The 20,713-nt window shown below is 47.5% G+C and overlaps 1 protein-coding gene across 1 annotated transcript; it reads left to right on the forward strand.

The window, feature by feature from the left end:
• Positions 1–9,021: 9,021 nt before the first annotated feature.
• On the forward strand, positions 9,022–18,186 carry st3gal2 (ST3 beta-galactoside alpha-2,3-sialyltransferase 2). The gene is made up of 6 exons (XM_031564882.2): positions 9,022–9,802; positions 12,113–12,306; positions 14,537–14,716; positions 15,683–15,728; positions 16,678–16,797; positions 17,613–18,186. The coding sequence occupies exons 1-6, from the start codon at positions 9,458–9,460 to the stop codon at positions 17,784–17,786; spliced, it is 1,059 nt and encodes a 352-aa protein (XP_031420742.1). The 5' UTR covers positions 9,022–9,457; the 3' UTR covers positions 17,787–18,186.
• Positions 18,187–20,713: the final 2,527 nt, after the last annotated feature.

The raw sequence follows: 20,713 nt of genomic DNA on the forward strand, positions 1-20,713 counted from the left end.
CTCCCCTCCTGGGCACTGTTTAGTTTCCCATAAACACAGAACACACGGCCATCACTGGAGAGATAGAGAGAGAGGGAGAGATCACCTCGCTGAGAGATGGTAAAATGTCTCTCTGTGATTGTCCCCCTTGTGTTACCTGCGCTGCACTCTGAGCACTGGCTAAACATAGATGCGCCCACTGGGGACATTGGGGACACGCTGGGGACACGGTGATGTTTCGGCGTTGAAAGAGTAAAAGAAAAAGGGAGCAGGCAGAAGTGCAAAGACAGGAAGATGTGGAACCAGGGAGGTCCCACGGCTGACGTCCTGACCACTGCTGGGCAAGATGACCTGAGCTCACAACAGTTCACAGGAACCCTCCTTTTTCACGAACCAGTCTCGCCTCCCCCTTATCTGGATATGGAGGTGGTCTCACTGACAGTGATCTTTTACATGAAGGAACAGAGCGAGGGAGCTCGGCTTACAAAGGTGGTACCCCTTCCCCCATTCGCTACATCACCTCAGTGGTGGTCTGTTTCGGACGCTGGTGAGGTCATACAGGATAAACTGGGTGGCCCACTCTGGGTTTCTATCCATCAGGACAGAACTGACACTGGACGATGGGGGAGGGTAGCGGCTGATGGAGTGAGTGGGCTGTTGTCTCGAAGTGAGCTCCATGAGTGTGTGACCTGGTACACCTGCACTCTGTGTATTTACTGCAAGGACCCCATGTATGTCATAAAATATGTACCGCAAAGCGTTTGCTCACATGCCCTATTATGTATAAAGCATGTATACGCATATATTCCCTACGTGTAGGAAGGGTCCATGTATGTTATAAGATATGTATCCAGCTTGTATTCCTCACCTGTTTGTAGGGTCTTTGTAGGTTATGGGCTATGTATCCACCTTAAATGCATGCATGTTTATGCTATCCTATATATGCAATTGTTACATGGTAGTTGGAATTCCCCCATAAGGAGGGGGAAGACTGTTTGTGTGCACATACTGACCATTGGGGGGGGAAGAGTGTTCGTGCACATACTGACCATTAGGGGGGGAAGAGTGTTTGCGTGCACATACTGACCATTTGAGGGGATCCTTAGGAGCTGTTGCCTAGCTGCTCAGCATAGGGTTGCCATATACGAAAGGCCATTGGAGATTTATGCCAAGAAGACCGGACAATGTCCACTGGTAGAGAACGCCCTATGGTAATCATTATGTATATGATAATCGGTGTAACCATGGATAGGCAGAAGGAATGGCCAATGGAACTTAGAGGAGGACCAACCAAGTTTGAACAGGAGTAAAAACACAAGGACAAAGGACAAATGTGGTTTCAGTCAGTGTGCACGTGTTACCAGTAGGGGCATTAAGTGAAGAAGAAGAATGAATCACTGGGGGGCGGAGAAGCACACACACAGAGCCATGCTGTCTATCTCTCACATGCTGTCTATCTCTCACATACTGTGTCTCTCACATTCTGTCTGTCTCTCACACGCTCAGACCAACCGTGGAATGACTGCTTCCCTGAGAGGAAATGAAAAAAACATGCTGAGCCCCTCTCTCCGTATCCAAGCCCCTGAATATCAGGCCACACACACTCCTCAGTAATGTGAAGTCTGAAACTCACACACACAGATACACACACAGTCTGAAATAGGGCTGAACGATTTGGGAAAATAATCTAATTGCGATTTTTTACCAAAATATTGCGATTGCGATTTAATATGCGATTTTTTTTTTGTATCCTCTTTTTTTCCCAACAAAACAAAATGAATGATTTAAATATGACCAACAGAATATTAGATACATTTAGTGTAAAATATTCTTTCCCACATTTTACATTTTTATTTAACTGCTCATTACAGAAACAAGAACAACAAATAGGTGGCGTTGCCACTGTGCATTTAAGTAATTTAAAAAATGTAATTTTAAGTATAAACACTAGGCATGCACTTTTTAAACACTGTGCAAAATGTACCATCTTAAAAAAAAAAAAAAAAAAAAAACATTTTTTTTTTTTTTTTTTAGACCACGTTTTTTAATCGCTAACGTTGCGGTTAGAAAATCGCGTTCTATCATATCGCGATTAAATCGCAAATGCAATTAATCGTTCAGCCCTAGTCTGAAACATTAATTAGTGTGGAGAACAGAGGAGCAGATGGCTTGTAAGTAGGAGAGTCGCTCTAAACCGCTTCATTTGCCCATTAGCATGGCTGGGAGGAAGATGAGCGGACGGCATTCAAAATGAGTAGGACTGCTAAGATGAGGAAGATGAGGATGTGGACTGTGGACGCGCGCAGCACTAAAGGAACCCTGAAAGGTGTAATGGTCGATCATTACCCCTGTGCTGAAACTAACCCACAGCTAACACACACAGCACACACACACACACACACACACACACACACACACACACACAGACACACACACACACACACACACACACACACACGCTTCGTCTCGTCTTTCTTCCAATTGCTGAAGGTTGAACTGAGGATGGCAGATTTCTTTTGCTCAGCGGGTGGCCTGAACATCCAAATAGTTACTTGTGATTGAAGTATGTGTTTTTTGTTGTAAAATCCCTAAAAATTGTGTCTGGGGAGCGTTCTCAGGGGAATTACTTGTGATCTGTTGCCCGCGCGTATCCTTTAAAAGGCATCAATGCGTGCAGATTTAGAAGGCTTTAATCCATTAAACATGAAATTAGATTAGGCCATTGGTCTAAGCCATTGAAAATGACTATTTTATGATGAGATTAATCCCCCCAAGGCTAGAAAACACTGCTTCCCCGCGAGTGTGGTGTTAACTCTTCAATCCACGGGAGGCCCGTGACAGTGATCAGAGTGACATGCAGTGCGTCGCCACGGTTGCCGTTGTGTAATGGCAGACCAGCTGCATGGAGTGGCGTCTGGAGCGACAGTGACCACACGGCGGGTTAACACTCGCCATTACCCTGTCAGGACATTCTGTTCTTGGTGGTAAATGTGAGAGGTGAAATCCAGTGCCACGGTGTTCGGGTGTGTGTGTGGTGTGTGTGTGTGTATGTGTAGGTGACACGGTGTGTGAGTGTGTGTCTGTGTGAGAGAGAGAGATAAAAGGAGAGGGAGAGTAACAGAGACGGATAAAAGAGAGAGAAATGTGTGTGAATGAAAGAGACAGAGAAAGAGAGACTTAAATAGAGAGAAAGTGTATGTGTGTAAGAGAGACAGAGATAGTGTGTACCTGTGCGTGTGTGTGTGTGTGTATGAAAGAGTAAGATAAAGAGAGAGATAGAGAGAAAATGTGTGTGTGTGTGTGTGTGTGTGTCCAGAGGTTGTGTGAGGGTGGTGGCAGGAGGTCAAACTCAGACAGATGTCCGAACAGCTGCAGGGGGACTGGCACCAGTGCCAAGCCAATCTCACTTGGTCATGTTTGTGTATGTCTGTGTTTGTGTGTGGGCACATCTGTTTTTGTGTTTCTGTTTGCGCACCCGTTGTTTTGTTTGTTGACCGAGGCCAAATCAATCTCATGTAGCGGTGTTTGCATCCCCACACCTGTTTAATTTGAGTTTTAGTTTGTTTATTTTTTTTATATTTTGTGTATATATTCTTTATTTGGATTTGTGGTCGCCATTGTTGCGCATGGCGGAGCGCCGCCAATGTGACGTTGCGACGTATTAAAGTGACGTAAAAGTGACGTTACCTTCCAGGTGGTATATTTCTTGATACCGATTGTGTAGGAGAGGACTGCAACAAGTCAAGTGCACCTCAAGCATCCACATAAAAGTTTATGCTTCTGTGTTGCTCATACTACTAATAGATAATCTGTCTGTGAATTTTATCACTCATTAATTCGTTTTTTAGTTTATGTTGAGTTTAAATTTGGTTTATACAGAAACAAAAATCGTTTTGATTGCAAAAAATCACAAAAACATTGGTGAAATCGTGGAGGGACTGATTTCGTCCCTAGCTAAATCAATTTCGACAGCTGGAGACTGCCTGCCAGCCTGCCAGCCAGCATGTGTTAATGGTGTTTGTAAGCCGTGTGCTAGCAGCCTGGGTGTCTCGACTTGACTGAATGGAGCTGTGGCATAAAATAAATGATTCAGTGAACAAGGGCCGCCGAAAAAACCACCTCCCAGTGGAGAGAGAGCCATCAGGGCGGCTGTGAATCACAGCGCGCTGGTGTTCTGGCTGGAGACATGCATTGATGTGTGTGTGTGTGTGTGTGTGTGAGTGTGTGTGTGTGTGGTTTGCGTGTCTGTCACCTGTCTGAGTGATGCTGAGTGGAAAATCACATACAGGTTCGGCAGTCGCTCGCAGCCTGAGGCGAGATTCCACCTCTGTGTTTTTGGATGCGCGGTCCAGCGCTGCGATTGCTGATAACAGAGAGAAAAAAAAGAGCATCCTGTTTATCACGCCTGGGCTGTTCCCTATGCATCCCCCCCCACCCCAGCCCGTCCACCTCTCTGTTTCATTCTTATTCTCTTCTGCACTCTTTCTGTCTTATCATCTATCGCTCTCCTTCCCTCTTCTTTCCCTCTCTCACCCCTCCCTCTAAGCCCACTTGCTCAAGGACGCAGCCAGGCAGCAGCTTTAAGGAACTAATGCAGTGCTTGCGGGAGAAAATCTAATCTAGAATTCATTTTTCTAATTGGGAACAAAGGAGGGCATTATCCAAGCTTTAGCGGTTCGCCCACGCATGCAATCACAGCCCAACGCAGAGCAGAGCGGCAAAGCACACGCAGTGCTGCCGTACAGGGCCACCCCTCCTGCCCTGCCCGCCTGCCCGCCTGCCTGCCCGTCTATCAGTTCATCTGGTGCTAGGGTGGCGTACTGCAGCCTGCAGAAGTCACCTGTTTGGCTTGGAGTAAACCACCACTTTGTCTGCTTTGTCTGATTGTCGGAGTTCCTCTGGACCGCTGTGTATCCCTGGCTGCTTTGAATGGTTTTGGTACTGTGAATGGTTCTTGTACTGTGAATGGTTCTGGTACTGCGAATGGTTCTGTGATTTTGTGCTCTGGGGTATTTGTTAACAGCATGACCTTCGAATGTTACCGAATCTCACAGAGCTGCTCCCAATCGATGGTGTCCTTGAGTGGTTTCTAAGGCCACTGGTGTGTACCTCTGATGGTGCAATATGCTTGTTTTGTTACTTTGGATGTATGTTGGAGAAATATCCTTGAGGTAGCCATGGCAACATGACTGAATAGAAGGATGTCCTTCCCACCGCATATTGTGACAGTGGATACTGGTACTGCCATTTCAACATTTCAACATTCCTGAGAATTCACTGACGATGTAACTGATAAATGCGTTAAGTGATAAAACCACCATCACGTTAAGTGATGAAAGTCAAAATTTTGCATATGTTTGGTGTGTGTGTGTGTGTCAGTTTGATTGATATTGCCTTTAGCATCTTATCAGCTGTTTGACTTCTAGTCTGTTCAAAATCAGGAGGGGCTGTTTGTCCCTGGATTGTCCCTCTTCTCTGTGTGCACAGTGTTACTCACTCATTCACTCGTTAACTGTCATGGACTGTCTGGAAGGGATGAACAGGTGCGGGAGCACTGAAGTCTTTGTGTTTCTTGGGGAGAGTATCTCACCAGAGAGGCCTAAAGATAGAAGCACATCCCACACAGACCCACTCTGAGGAGTGAAGTGAGACCAACGGGGAAATGTGTCAATGGACGGCCTATGAATGTCTGTTCAGACTTCAAACTGAAGAGCTGAAGACCACCACTATGAAAAAATGAGCCATACTTTAATGGTATTTTACGGTATTTTACACTTCAAGTGGCATATACTGGGTGTTTTGCATGTTTGTTTTACAGTATTCAGTGGAATGACAATACCCAGCTTAAAATACATCTCTTAAGCTCCTTGTGCTGTTTGGCTGTACGATTTCCCTGTAACCAAAAGGTTCGAAAGCTTTAAGTAATCTGAAAATATGTTTTGCTTAGAGGACACACAGTAGGTGTGTGTTTGTGTGTGTGTATGTTAGAGAGAGAAAGGTGTCTGTGTTTGTGCATATGTGTGTAAGAGAGAGGGAGATAGAGAGAGTGTGTGTGTTTTGTGTGTTGCTGTGTATGTGTGTGTGTGTGTGTAAGAGAGAGAGAGATGGAGAGAGAGTATGTGTGTGTGTGTGTGTAAGATAGAGAGAGAGAGTGTGTGTGTAAGAGAGAGAGAAAGAGATAAAGAGAGTGTGTCTGTGTGTGTGTGTGTGTGGTGCAGCAAAGCATCAGCCGAGGGAATAAAGTGGGTCCTGCCTGAGAGCTTGAGGTCCGCTTGTCTAATGAGGTCACCCCATGGGCTGCCCCGTCAGATCCAGATTGCGGCTCCTGTCATCACTTCACTGTCACCACGCTGGCTTAGCCTAGCCTGGCCTAGCCTGGCCTGGCAGCTGAAATGGGCCACTTGGGTGGCAGGGTGCCAGGAGGGCCATACGGAGCACGCCCCGCTGGGCACGTGGCAACACCTCGTCAGGTGTTAAATGGGCATCTGCACCATGGGTAGAGAGTCAGGGTGGCGTAACCAGTGAAAGGGCAGGGAAGGAAGGTGAGGAAGAGAGAGAGAGAGAGGGTGAAAGAAGAGAGAAAGAAAGCAAGAGGGAGAGGGAGATAGAGAGAGAGAGAGAGAGAGAGAGAGAGAGAGAGAGAGAGAGAGAGAGAGAGAGAGAGAACTCATTCACACAGATGTTCTCACCATCATCCGGGCTGCATATTAACTCTAGCCGAGGTAATGATCCCGAGGGCTAATGTAAATTCAGGTATGGTCTGGCGGGCGAAAGGGAAGCCGCCATCAAAGCGCTGCCTGGTGAGGCTGTTTCATTTGGAATCGAAACCCTTTTCATCCTTATCGCCCTTCATCCCCCCAACCACCCCCCACTCCCCCCAACGCTGTTCTCTTATCCCTGCATTTGCATGTGCTGCCCTGTCCTTTCATCTAAGCGTTTCTATTGTGTCTTCACAGGTGTGTAAGGGCCTTAGTTTTCTGGGCGCCGCTGGAAACCGATGCAGTGGGAGAGAACTCCAGAGCCACGCATTTAATCGGGACATCTTCTTCCTTCATCTAACCCAGCGTGTGTGATACACACACACACACACACACACACACACACACACACACACACACAGAGAGAGAGGCCTGCCAGCAGTCACCAATGCCAATCAGGACAGATTGATGGATGCGTTGTCTGGAGGGCAAGTACCATGAGAGGATTCTGATCAGGCAGGGCACCAGCTGGCAGTCCCAGGGGAGCCAATCCAGCGGAGAGAGCCTGAGTTGGGCACGGCGCCGACAGCGGGCAGCGGCCTGGCAGAGAAAAAACCAAGAGTGGGCACGCTGGTGGGCACATAGATTAGGGATTAGGGGATTAGGGATTCCAATGGGTCACGGCTGAACCCCGACCCTACTCCCCTGTCAGAATCTGCACGCCCCCCCCCCCCTCTCTCTCTCCACATCAGACACCATTACGGTTCAGTCAGAGTCCACCTCTGCTGCTGCTGCAGGTATACCAGGACAGAGGCACAAGTACATTTAGACATTACATTTAGTCATTTAGCAGACGTCCAAAGCAACGTACAAGGGAAGTACACACACACACACACACATACACACACACACACATGCGCGCAAATACCCCAAATAACAGCTGCAACCTCTTTTCTCACTTAAGAAGAAAACAGCCTCACGGCTCAATTTTTATTTTTTCACAATTTTCAATCCAGTTGCCTCCTATTTTCATTAATGCCGTCCCTCCCTAAGCGCTTTCAAACTTGTGAAATCTTCTTTTCCAAGACCCTCCACTCTAATCCCCTTTGTGTGCCTGGGCCAGTCTTTAAGTTTTTGATTGTTTGAATTTTTTTTGGCCTGCTCATCTGCTGTCTTTCATCATTTTTGTTTCATTAGGTTATATTTTATTTATTTGTTGATTTTTAATTTCCCATGGCCTTAAAAGGAGGTGAGCAGAGGACACGCACTTGCCCATTGGCTGATCCCTGGTGTCCATCTGGCTCGGCATTGCCCAAAGGGCCCCGCCCCCTAAGACACTAGCAGACCCTGGGGGCAGGGCATCTGGAGGGCAGTTTAATGCCCCCTGCAGTGGCACAGAGCACAGCACAGCACAGCAGCACACTTTGGAACTGAGCGGAACCAGCACTTGGCGTCTGGTCTGGTGTCCTTAGGGTCTGAGTGAGTGAGCAGAGAGGAGAGAACAGAAGAGGAGAGGAGAGGAAGGGGAGAGGACGAGTGGCGACAGCAAAGACAATGCCAGGTAGACTTCTGAGCCAACTTCCTTAACAGAACTGAAGACAAGGGCCCAACGTCTGTGGAGAGAGAGAAAGAGAGAGAGAGAGAGAGGATCTTCAGAAATTAAGAAATAAAGAAAGGGAGTGGAGGAGGAGAGAAAAAGAACGAGAAGAGACAAAGAGAGGGAGTGTGTGGGAAGCCGAGACAGAGGATTGTTGAAAAGCATTTCTTTGAAGATGCAGAGAGCAGCCTCTGTGGCCATGTGTATTTTGTCCAAGCCCACGGGGAAACTCCGCCTTCCGCTCGGCGTAATTGTGAGAGTGTAAAGTGTTCCGCCGCGACTGGACGAGACCTCAGGCAGACGTGGACAATCAGGACCTGCTGACTGCCTCTCGGCCGCAAGACAGGAGAACCAGCAGAGAACAAAAGAGGTAGCAGTGGTTGGTGATTTTGGGGGAGAGAGGAACAATGTGCATTGGCTGAAGAGGAAGTGAGAGGAACGTGTGTTTAGACAGCACGGGACAGGACAGAGCCTCTGGTGCAGAGAGAAATACAGACAGACAGACAACGGACAGACAGACAGACAGACAGACAGACAGACAGACAACAGACAGACAGACAGACAGACAGACAGACAGACAGACAGACAGACAGACAGACAGACAGACAGACAGACAACAGACAGACAGACAGACAGACAACGAACAGACAGACAACGGACAGACAGACAGACAGACAGACAGACAGACAGCGGACAGACAGACAGACAGACAGACAGACAGAGCGGTACGTCCAGTGCTGAGGCTCCTGGCACTGGTGCGAGACTCTGGGCTTGGCAGGCGAGGGAGCCCTCCGTGGCTTGGCAGAGGAGGAGGAACCACTGTGGCACATTTCAGAAGCATTCTGCAACGGCCTGGCGTGACGGACTGAGGAGGAAGAGGGAGAACTGTTTCTCTCTCTCTCTTGCGTGTCCCTGTCTCTGTGACCGTGTGTGTGTGTGTTCTCTCTGACCTCAGACGCTCCGTGGACCGGTGTGTGTGTGTGTGTCCGCCTGCAGGCTGAGTGAGCCTGGGCACAAGGTGGGGACGGTGGCAGGGGCCGGCGTATGGCAGTGGGGGGGGCGCGTGTCGCCAGGGGAGGGTCGGGGCGGCTGGGGGTGGGGGGCATGGGTGCGGACACAGAGGCCCGGGGATCTGCGCCCGCTGCTGGGGGCGGCGGGGGAGAGGACCAGCCGTGTGGGGGGCATGCGCTGCTCCCTGCGTGTGTGGGTGCTGCTGGCATCCCTCGCCTTGCTGTTCCTCACCTCACTGCTGTTCTCGCTGTCGTTGCGGGGAGGCGCTGCTGCGCTGCCCTACCTGGACTCGGAGGGCTGGGAGGAGTCGCGGCGGGTCAAGCTGGTGCCCAACTACGCCGGCGCGCACAGGCCCGGGCCGCTGGACAGCGCCCAGCAGAAGACCTGCGCCTGCCCGCGCTGCGTGGCCGACCCGGGCGTCTCCGACTGGTTCGACGAGAACTACGACCCTGACATCTCACCCGTGTGGACGCGAGACAACATCCAGCTGCCATCAGACGTCTACTACTGGTGGGTGGTAAGTGACCCGATCTCTATGGGCTTGTGTTGCCTTCAAGTGGTGTATTGAGTAGTATGCATAGAGTAGTACAGAGCTATATGCAGCACTGCATTGTTAAAGTGCACTGCATCTGCTAAATGACTAAATGACTAAATGTAAATGTAAATGTAAAGTGATCTGACCAGTGTGTTGTGTTGTCGTTGTGTTGTTGTGTTGTGGATTAGTATGCTAAATGCTTCATTGCATTGTAAAGGTTTAATGCAGTCCATCTTACGTCCCGTCCCGTCCCGTCCTCTCGCAGGGTGAGTTGGTTTTTCGAGAAAAATGCTGAATCGGCTGGTTCTCAGAGGGATGGGGGTGGGGGGTTGGGGGGTGTACACCAGAGGCTGGGTCATTTCTGAAGAGGACATTGAGTAATGTCTGAACATGAAAAAGCAGTGTGTCAGCCAAACTTTACGGCTCCCAAATGCTCCTCGTTATAGGCGAGAAAATGAAGCTGCCTCTGGTCTGTAGTCACTGGAAAACATGAACAAGACCATTGCGTCGTTAGTCAGGTTTGAGCATGGAGCTCGTCCCAGAAGTGCACTTCATTTGGCTGTTTGTATTGTTTACATAACACTAGTGGCTGTTACGTCCTTGGGTTAACCCTCCTCACTGAAAAAGACACCCAGCGAGACGATACGCTGATGCATAAAAACTGCAAACTCCTCACAGGCAGACCGCTGCCAAGCAAGTAAATAATGCATAATGAATGTGTGAGGGGAGGATGAATGATTCAACGCAAGAAAAAAAAGGAACCATAGAGATAAAAAAACAGAGGTCAAGGCTTATTCTTGACAAACTGTTGAAAGCATGTTGCGATCTCGGTAGTGTCCTCTTCATTGGTCCGCCAGTCCGGTGCAAACAAACCGGTCCTCTTACATCAGCTCTCCCTCTGTCACCCTGCGCAGGGCTGTGTGCCACCGGGGGCTTTGGTCGGGGAGGAACGCTGAAGAAAGATAGAGCAGAGCAGAGAGAGAGAGCCGGGCCCCTGTGCCAACGCAACATCTGCCAAGAATTAGTGGCCCCTGCAGAGAGAGCTGGTGGGCAGAGCCAGAAACTGGCATCAGAGAAAGAGAGAGGGGGAGGGAGAGAGAGGGGGAGAGAGAGAGAGAGGGGGTGAGAGAGGGAGAGGAGGGATGAGAGTGAGAATAAGAGGGAGTGGGAAATGGGGGAGAGAGAGATGGAGGAGTGGAGAGAGGGAAGGAGACAGAGAAGGAGAGAGAGAGGGGAAGGGAGAGATAGAGAGGGGGCAGAGAAAGAGAGAGGATGGGAGAGATAGAGAGGGGGCAGAGAAGGAGAGAGAGACAGGAAGGGAGAGATAGAGAGGGGGCAGAGAAAAAGAGAGAGAGAGGAAGCGAGAGATAGAGAAGGGGCAGAGAAGGCAAGAGAGAGAGGAAGCGAGAGGTAGAGAGGGCGCAGAGGAGAGAGAGACAGGAAGGGAGAGATAGAGACGGGGCAGAGAAAGACGGAGAGAGGATGGGAGAGAGAGAGGGGGCAGAGAAGGAGAGAGAAAGAGGAAGGGAGAGATAGAGAGGGGGCAGAGAAGGAGAGAGATAGAAAGGGGGCAGAGAAAGAGAGAGGAAGCGAGAGATAGAGAGGGGGCAGAGAAGGCAAGAGGGAGAGAACGAGAGAGGGGGGTAAGGGGGGTGGTTGAGATGAAAGGAAGGGATTGCCAGTGGGAGCTGGAGTGGAATTGTAATGGCGCGTCTGTGTTGTTTTATTGTGTGTGTGTTTTCCTGTGTGGGTTATGGCACTCGTGGATGAGTTTGTTTGTTTGTTTGTTTGTTTGTTTGTTTCCTCCGCCCAGGAGGTTATTTTTTCGGTTTGGTTGGTTTGTTTGTATGTCTGTCTGTTTGTCTGTCAGCAGGATTTAGCAAAGATTCACCAGGCTGATTTTCATGAAACTTGGCAGAGGGGTGTAGCGCGCGCCAAGGAAGAACTCATTCATTTTTAGTGGGTTCAATTGATTCTTCATAAATATTTAAGGGGATGGCACATTAAAATATATTTTGTTCCAATGTTCGGAGGGTGAAGGGCTGTTGTGCGAAATTGGTGGTGATGGGCAGAAGTCTGACAGGGAGGGTAGTATTCTTATGTGAGTATGTAGGCTAAGTGTGTCGGGAATTGTGATGTTGTATATGTTTAAGCATGTGAGAAACTGAGGCAATGGTTTAATAAAGGAGTGTTAAACCTCTACATCTCTCTCTCTCCCTCTCTCTCTCTCTCTGTCTCTCTCTCTCTGTCTCTCTCTCTCTCTCTCTCTCTCTCTCTCTCTCTCTTTCTCAGATGCTCCAGCCCCAGTTTAAGCCCCACAGTATCCAACAGGTGCTGCTGCGGCTCTTCCAGGTGATCCCCGGCCGCTCCCCCTACGGCTCCTGGGACCCTGGCCGCTGCCTGCGCTGCGCCGTGGTGGGGAATTCTGGGAACCTGCGCGGGGCCGGATACGGACCAGTCATCGACAGACACAACTATATCATGAGGTACCAGACGAAGGGAGAGGAGCAGTGTGTGTGTGTGTGTGTGTGTGTGTGTGTGGGGGGGGGGGGGGGGTGGAAGTAAACAAGTAGGGGATTGAGTCTGAGGGAAAGGAGAGATGTGAAAGCAAGGGAATTGTATACTGATCCAGAGGAAAGCATATCACGGTGGTCACGGTGATGTGTACGGATATAATTGTGGTCTTTTTTTATATGATTGATTGTTACACATATGAGTTGCTCTCTTCGCTTTTTACATGCAAGAACCTGAATGAACAAAGGAACGAGAAGAAGGTGTGAATCTGACGAGAGACGCAGAACAATAAGGCTTCTTAACGAAAGACTAGAGAGAGCAGCAGGGCCAACATCCCCCCCAGAGAAATGCCGAGGTGTTAAAGACTTCCTGCTCTGGTGGGAAAATCGAATGCAGGGCAAAGGGGCATGAAAGATGACAAAAGAGCGAGGGAGAGACGCGTGCTGTGGAGGTGTGGCAGCAGCAGCAGCTTCTCCATTCATCCGCATCTGGCTTCTGCGTTCTCTCCATCTTCCTTTCTACTTCTTTCCAGCTCTTTCATCTTCTTCTATCTTCATTCTTTCCTGAGGCCTCCTTATTTTATTCATTTATTTTAGCATTATTACACTATTGTCTATTTTAGGTGTGTTGGACCTGGTGCTCTTCTCTATATAATCTTGGCACTATTGTAAGTGAGGGTCTTTTCCCTCAATATGTTTTCACGAGACTTAATAAATACATTTAATAGTAATAATAAAATAAATAGAGGAACTAACCAAGCTGTCCCCAGAACGGCCAACCAGTAGCCAATTCTACTCTGCCCACCTGCCCTGCTCTGATTGTAGCTTTCTCATCTATTCTTTTCAGCCCGGGTTGTAACAATTAATTAATTCATCCAAACTTAAAGTGCGGTATTTGATCTCTGTCTCCCTCTCTCATATTTTCAGGGGGCATTATTACGCATTTATTTCAATGACATTTTGATGAAATAATAGCACTTAGCTTTTCTATTGATATTTTATAATGAACTGTTACATAACTGTTCTTCTGTGTGGCCACACGGCCACTGAGGGAAAGCTCAGGCAGTTTCATAAACACAAACCCCAGGCAGTTTCATAAACAGGGGAAAGGGACGTGTAATCTGTGTTATTCGTTTAAATCGCCACTGTGAAAGTTCACATTTCTATACGTCTGACCAGGAGATATTGGGTGATTAAACGTCCCCTTGACCTCGGCTCATAAAGAGGCTTTGAGTCTTAAGAAGATCAAAACATACAGATCAGAAGCGTAATGCACTAAAACCTGAGATCTGTGAAATCCTGCAGCCTGAATCCCACTTAGTAGCACCATAAACCAACCCCAAACAAAAACACAAACATCCCCAAAAACACACACACACACACACACACACAAACACAGACGTTACCACTTATCTCCAGTGCTGAAATATTCATTTATTCATGATAAACGCCACGCAGCCACTGCGGAAACGGCAACCATGCATAAACGATGCTAAAGCCAACGTTTTCCGCGTGCCTACTCGGTTAATGAACGCAGAGGCGGACACAAACAGAGATGCTGTTTCAGGGGAGGAGAGGATGGAGGGAGGGAGAGCAGGAAGGAGGGAGGGAGGGAGGGACGGAGAGGAAAATTGAGAAGAGGTAGAGAGAGATAGACAGAGAGGATGAGATGGGGGAATGGAAGGGGAGAGTGAAATAGACAGAGGACACAGAAAGACAGAGAGAGGAGTGGGGAGAGAGTGTGTTTTTGTGTATAATGAGAAAGAGATAGTGAGGGGGGAAAGTGAATAACAATAATGAAACTCATTACATCACAAGCGCTGTGGCCCTCCTCCCATCTCACCTCTACTCCTTTCCTCTCCTCTCTCCAGTCCTCTCCCCTCTCCCCTCCTCTCCTCTCCTCTCTCCAGTCCTCTACCCCTCTCCTCTCCTCTCCCCCCCCTCTCCTCTCCTCTCCTTCTGTCCTCTCAGGCCTGTGTGAGCAGGTCCTTGTTATTGCTTGTCTATTGTGTGTTTGTCCTTAGTCGCTCAGTCAGACCTGTCAGGCTGCGTGTGGCTCTCTGTAGGGGTTTTGTCCAGTGTGTTTAGAGCCTGACCTTCAGTGATGTGTGTGTGTGTGTGTGTGTGTGTATGTGTGTGTGTGTGTGTGTGTGTGTGTGCGTGTTACTGACTGTGTGTGTATTTGTGTTCAAACCTCCTCCAGGATAAACCTGGCACCCACCGTGGGCTATGAGGAGGACGTGGGCAGCCGAACTACCCACCATTTCATGTACCCGGAGAGTGCCAAGAACCTGGCGGCCAACGTGAGCTTCGTCCTGGTGCCCTTCAAGACACTGGACCTGCTCTGGATCACCAGCGCTCTCTCCACTGGGCAGATCCGCTTGTGAGTTGCCATCGATCGTGCCATCTCGCCCCACACACACACACACACACACACACACACACACACACACACACACACACACACACACACACACACACACACACACACACACACACACACACACGGCTGCCAAGGGCCACCTTTCATGCTGCCACTCAGTGTTGCTTGCTGCCGGTGTAACGGAGCAACAGATCTTGCTCGCAGCGTGACATCAGAAGAAACATCAATACACAAAATGCAGCCTTTCTTTGCCTGTCTACCTAATATCCTGTCTCCCTCCCTCACGATGTCGCCTTCTCTCTCCATCCCTATATCTCTCTCTCTCTCCCTTTCTCCTTCTGTCTCCATCCCTATATCTCTCTCTCTCTCTCCCTTTCTCCTTCTGTCTCTATCCCAATATCTCTCTCTCTTTCTCTGTCTCCATCCATATATCTCTCTTTCTACTTTCCTCCTTCTCTGTGTCTCTCGCTCGCTCCCCCTCTCTGTCTGAGTAGGCAGCTCCTAGAGAGGTACTTCACAGAGTCCAAATGCAGACATGTCAGAAAGCTGCCATTTTGAATGCGTGGCACCTACACACTCTGTTCACAGGTTCAAAGTCACCTGCTGTTCTTACCTTTCCTCTATCTTTCTCTCTCTCTCTCTCACTCACTCTCCCTCTCTCTCTCAGTATGATTCAGGTCAGAACACATGATCAAAACGTTTATTCTGTTGGAAATCATGGAATAGTGTCATCTACAGCTCCCCTTTATAACTTTTCTCATCTGCTCTCTTTCTCTCTCTCTCTCTCTCTATCAATCAATCTCTCTATCTCTCTCTCTCTGAATTCATTGACACTGATTCATTGTGTATTAACTTCTCGCTGCTTGATATTTTTGGCTTTTAGCAATTTAGTCTTGATTTTATTTTTATTGATTACTGGTAGTTAAAGGAAGCTTAAAAGTCTCTCTTTCTCCGTCTCTCTTGCAGTACTTATGCGCCTGTGAAACAGTTTCTGCGAGTGGACAAAGACAAGGTACATTACTCTCTTCTTTATCTCTATAATTTTTCCCGCCTGCCTCCATGTTGTTCAGTGCTCATATTTTGTCTCTTTATCACATTATCTGTGGCAGCATCCAGGCTCTTACTGATAACTCAAGAACATGTCAACAAATATCTGCTGTTATATGTGCTATGGATCCCACGGGCTAATCTCTCTCTCTCACACACACACACACACACACACACACACACACACACACACACACACACACACACACACACGGACACACACTCTCTCTCTCTCTCTCTCTGTCATGACATTTGATAGGTCTTGTACACTAAATTGCTAGTTTATTATGTACACCTAGTAAAAACTATTGCGGTCTAAAACAAAATCCCCTTTCATGTTAGTTATGATGTTCAGTTTATGTTGAAACAGAGAGAGGTGGCGATTCAACTGTGTGATCATTTTGGATGATGTCGTTTGTGGTGCTGTTAAACCAAATTTAATGAAACACAAAGTTATTTCTGTTTTTTTAGCCCAGCCTCACTGATGGAAATGGGCTGATCAAAATAGAAACACGTGTCAGTCCAACGCAATAGAATTCACCACAAACTTCAGCCTACAAAATGAAAACACAAGTTGAATCAATAACCTCTAAATTAGTTTAAACAAATATGATTATAACCTTCGTGAAGCTAAGATTTATGGTGCATTACACTGCATTCGTTTTAGCTCAGTGTTTCTAATAAATTGGCTCCTGTGTGTAGGCCAATGCTGAATATGTTTTAAGGGAGCAGTAGCTTTATGTAAAGGTTTGAATACTGGTTACATAAATTTGTTATAAACCTCAACCTTTCTCTCTCTCACTCTCTCTCTCTCTCCCTCTCCCTCTCCCTCTCCCTCTCCCTCCCCCTCTCCCTCTCCCTCCCTCTCCCTCTCTCTCTCGCTCTCCCATTTATCCTCTGTCCTTCGCCCTCAGGTTCAGATCTTCAACCCGGCCTTCTTCAAGTACATCCACGACCGCTGGACCCGGCACCACGGCCGCTACCCCTCCACTGGCATGCTGGTCCTGTTCTTCGCCCTGCACGTGTGTGATGAGGTGAGTGAGTCTGAGAGGCTGTAAATCAGATTATTAAACCACTCGTCAGAACGCTGCAGAAAGTGCCATTGATTTCAGTGGGCCATCCCAACATGTAGACGTTTGATATTTCTTGATAATGAGCGCTGAAAATGAGTAATGACCACTGCCATTGACAAACAGGTTTTGTGCTTCTCATTCACATCTTTCATATCATGCTGCAAGTAGCCCGTTCACTTATCGTAATGGAAATGTACGTCAGGGTCCTGTCCTTTTTTTTTTTTTTTTAAGAATGACCGGCAAATACATAAGGCTACTCCTTACATAAGCCGCTGTGGTGTTAAGCGGGTTTTGAAAGTTCTGGAATGTAGGCTGCTAGAATGGAACTCCTAATAGTATTGGAATTTACTGGAGTACTTTTCCATTTTTCCACTTTTCCTTTCCATTTTCCATTTTTAAGAACTTAAGCTTACTTCTTAGGCTACTTACCCAATAGGCTGCACACGTATGGACATAACACTGTGTGTAATTGTGCCGCCTGGCTAGTTTCCATCTACTATCTCAGGGCATGTTGATGTAGAGGTTGCCATTTAACCAGTTACAAAACATGATGAGCATTTGTGAAAGAGATAGCCCTCTTGCACTGAACCATTGACCAACATCAACATTGCACAAGAGGACACCTCACATAGACATGATGTTAGTACAGTTGGGAATCAAGCAGAAATCAAGTATCTACACGAGTTAGAATGGATAACAGGAATGTTTGTCTTTGTCTCAGCTGTACAAGTGAATGTAGGTGAATAAGTGTATTTGCCTTTGTCTCACCTGTGCAGGTGAATGTATTTGGCTTCGGCGCCGATAGCCGAGGAAACTGGCACCACTACTGGGAACAGAACCGCTATTCGGGAGAGTTCCGCAAGACGGGGGTCCACGATGCCGACTACGAGGCCCAGATCATTGACTCTCTGTCCAAAGCCGGCAAGATCACCATCTTTCCCGGAAAATGAGGACAAGAGGGGTCGGGATGAGGAGAGTGGATGAACTGAAACACCTACCACCCCACACACTATCTTTAAAAGCAGACTGTGCTTCATCCGCCAGACTGTGTCTTGAGGAACTCTTCCATTGATGTTGTATGTGCTTTGGACTGAGAGGGCTCCAAAAACCAGTCCTAATCAGGACTAAGTGACTCATGTGCCCTGCCCTCAGTGGACAGGCAGTACTCTCCTGTGATTGGTGGCCTACCTCAACACTAAAGAAGACGTGGGCCAGACTGTGGAGCTTCCACCCCTCTTTTTCACTACTCTATGACCTGTGGACACGTTAGTAACAGCAGAGACATGGAGGACAACCACCGCCCACCACTCCCACACCTCTCCCGTTGAGTCCTGGGGGGGGGGGGGGGGGGGGGGGGGGCAAGGGGACAGGATTAATCACACGCCTTAGAATCTCAAACCACCACTGACCTACTAAGAGGGCAGTTAGCGATTAGCAGTACGCTGCCACTGCTACCTCTGGCACCAGCACAGAGCACAGTTGCAGTGAGGTATCTTGCTCCTCTGAAGGCCAGCCAAGAGGACTGGATTCAAGTTTACATGCTCTTATACTGAAGAATTTGTCCCCCACGAATCAGTTGATTTTATTTGTTTTGTTGGTCCTTTGTTGTGTTTTCACAGACCATCATTAATGACACTGTGTGCTTACAGGTATATTATTAGCCTAATCAGTGGTTTTAATGGTTGTTATTGCATATTTCTTTTGCTAACGGGACTGACTAATTATCCTGCTGAAACCAGTGGAGGAGAGAAGACGGCAGAGCTCTCATGAGAGATCACCTACACGCGCCTACAACAACAATGCCGATATGAAAACCACTTGCTAGCAGAATATCTTCGTTAAGCACATATAAATGTGCCCACTCGCTTATTAGTCCCCGCGGTGTCTATCGTCATAGAAACAAAGCAGTCTGTGAAGATGAGTAAGGATGCTTGAGTGCACAGGACAACCCAAACAGACACTAAACAAAAATAGTAGAAGGATGTGCACTGCCCCCTGCTGCCTGTAGTAAGAAACAGCTGTGTTAGTGCCAAATCTTGTATCTGACAAATCGGTTGGGTTGTATGGAAATCAGATGACATCCATGAATCCTAAATAAATACCATTACACAAGACGTTCAGATAGGGGGAACAAAATGTTCCTGCTATATAACTAGCTTACGGCAGAACAGTGGGAGAACAAGATTTCATGTGGTTTAATCATTGCAGCTTTCACCACAAATTCTCAACCTGATTACACATTATTTGTCTGACAATAGAGATTATGTAGGCATGCTTGTCAATGTCCAGGTGACTGCAATATCAGAAAGTAGGTTATGTACTGTATAACTGACTATGTGAGAGGTTTCAGTCTGTAAGGCTACCTAGTCATTCACATCTTTTGACTTTGTCAGCACATCCGTGGTATTTTTTTTGTTCTTTACTATTACTATTAAGATTACTGTTATTATTAAGATGTGTTGGCACATCATAGTCCTTTTAGGATAGACGACAATGGTCCGACGATTGTATTCTCGGATCAGACAGATTCCAAACAAATATTTGAGAACCGAAACCCGTAGCTAACATGTATCAGCCGTACTAAAATGAAAATGACATTGAAGATGCCAAGTGCATGCAGGGCCTCGACGTTTCTCTGGCAAAAGATCTGATAATGGCCAAAGCATACGTGATATTTCAGTTGTTTTTGATGTTATATGTGTACCGATTTTTTTTTTTGGTTGAATCCAAGAACAAAGAATGTGAAGAAGAGGGAGAGATAACTGATCATCATCATTTATTTTTCTAGGCCCTATCAAACTCTTCAAACTATTCAGGTTTAGCATAATCCCTTTTCTCATAATGAAATGATACACATATCAGTTAACTCTAGCTGTGTGAGCACAAGAGTGTACACACATACACATACACATGCTTGCGTGCCTTGTTCTAGCTCTAGAAACAGTACCCCCCTCTGCAATGGGTCTTGAATCCATCTATTTCGAGTTAAACTGAGCCATATGAAAACACAAGCATGCTTTTCCAGAACTGCCCCATTAGTAGCATCCGACTGTTCATTGGTTTACACACGGGGTCCATTAACAGCAAGGTGAAACAATCCATACGAGGCCATTTGAGGTGTAGTCTGGCCTCTCGAGCCAATAATCATCCACTCACACACACTGACCTTCAGAGGGCTTCACAGACCACTATATGAAGGACAAAGTCACAGCCTTTCCCTTGCTTTTAAGTCAATCCCCACCTTTTACCCCCCCCCCCATGTTGGCCTAGCTGAGTGCCTTGAGAACACGTGCAGGCCATGGATGTCGGTGGTTGACTAGTCTGGCACGGAGCAGCGCCAGATCTGGGCCATAACTACGCCAGAACCAGCCCTTACCTGGGGTGTGTGTCCCTCTCACTCACACGTGTTTTCTTCTCTTCACACACACTGCACAGACATGTTGCCCCCACACACAGGTGGAGACTGCTTGTCTCAGAGAAAACCACGGTGTTGGCACGGCGAGGCTACCTGTTGTGTTTGAGTGAAAACGCTGAGCATGCAGGGCGCCCTAGAGGCACAGAGGGTCTTTGACTAAAGATAATTTCCCTCGCTGTTAAGTTAATGAACCACCAACAGGGGAATAGTCTTTATAAGTTAATGTGCAATGCATGGCCAAAGAATTGACATCCCCAAATAAGATAATTCCTGGTCATGTAAATCAGAATTAGAAAAGTAAGTAATTCTACATTTTATATTAGACCCAAAGGCTTTGATGGGCTGATCCCATCTTGATTTGGGGTATGGCCTACATATCTGATTTGGGGTGTGGGCTACATATCTGATTTGGGGTGTGGGCTACATATCTGATTTGGGGTATGGGCTACATATCTGATTTGG

Source organism: Clupea harengus, chromosome 3 (assembly GCF_900700415.2).
Source record: "Clupea harengus chromosome 3, Ch_v2.0.2, whole genome shotgun sequence".
NCBI classification, from domain to species: Eukaryota; Metazoa; Chordata; class Actinopteri; order Clupeiformes; family Clupeidae; genus Clupea; species Clupea harengus.

Excerpts from the sequence above, each read along its gene's own strand:
- st3gal2 (XM_031564882.2), top strand. The coding sequence starts at position 9,458 with ATGCGCTGCTCCCTGCGTGTGTGGGTGCTGCTGGCATCCCTCGCCTTG. Across the intron at positions 12,307-14,536 it reads AGACACAACTATATCATGAG|GATAAACCTGGCACCCACCG; the intron begins GTACCAGACGAA and ends AACCTCCTCCAG. Across the intron at positions 14,717-15,682 it reads TCCACTGGGCAGATCCGCTT|TACTTATGCGCCTGTGAAAC; the intron begins GTGAGTTGCCAT and ends TCTCTCTTGCAG.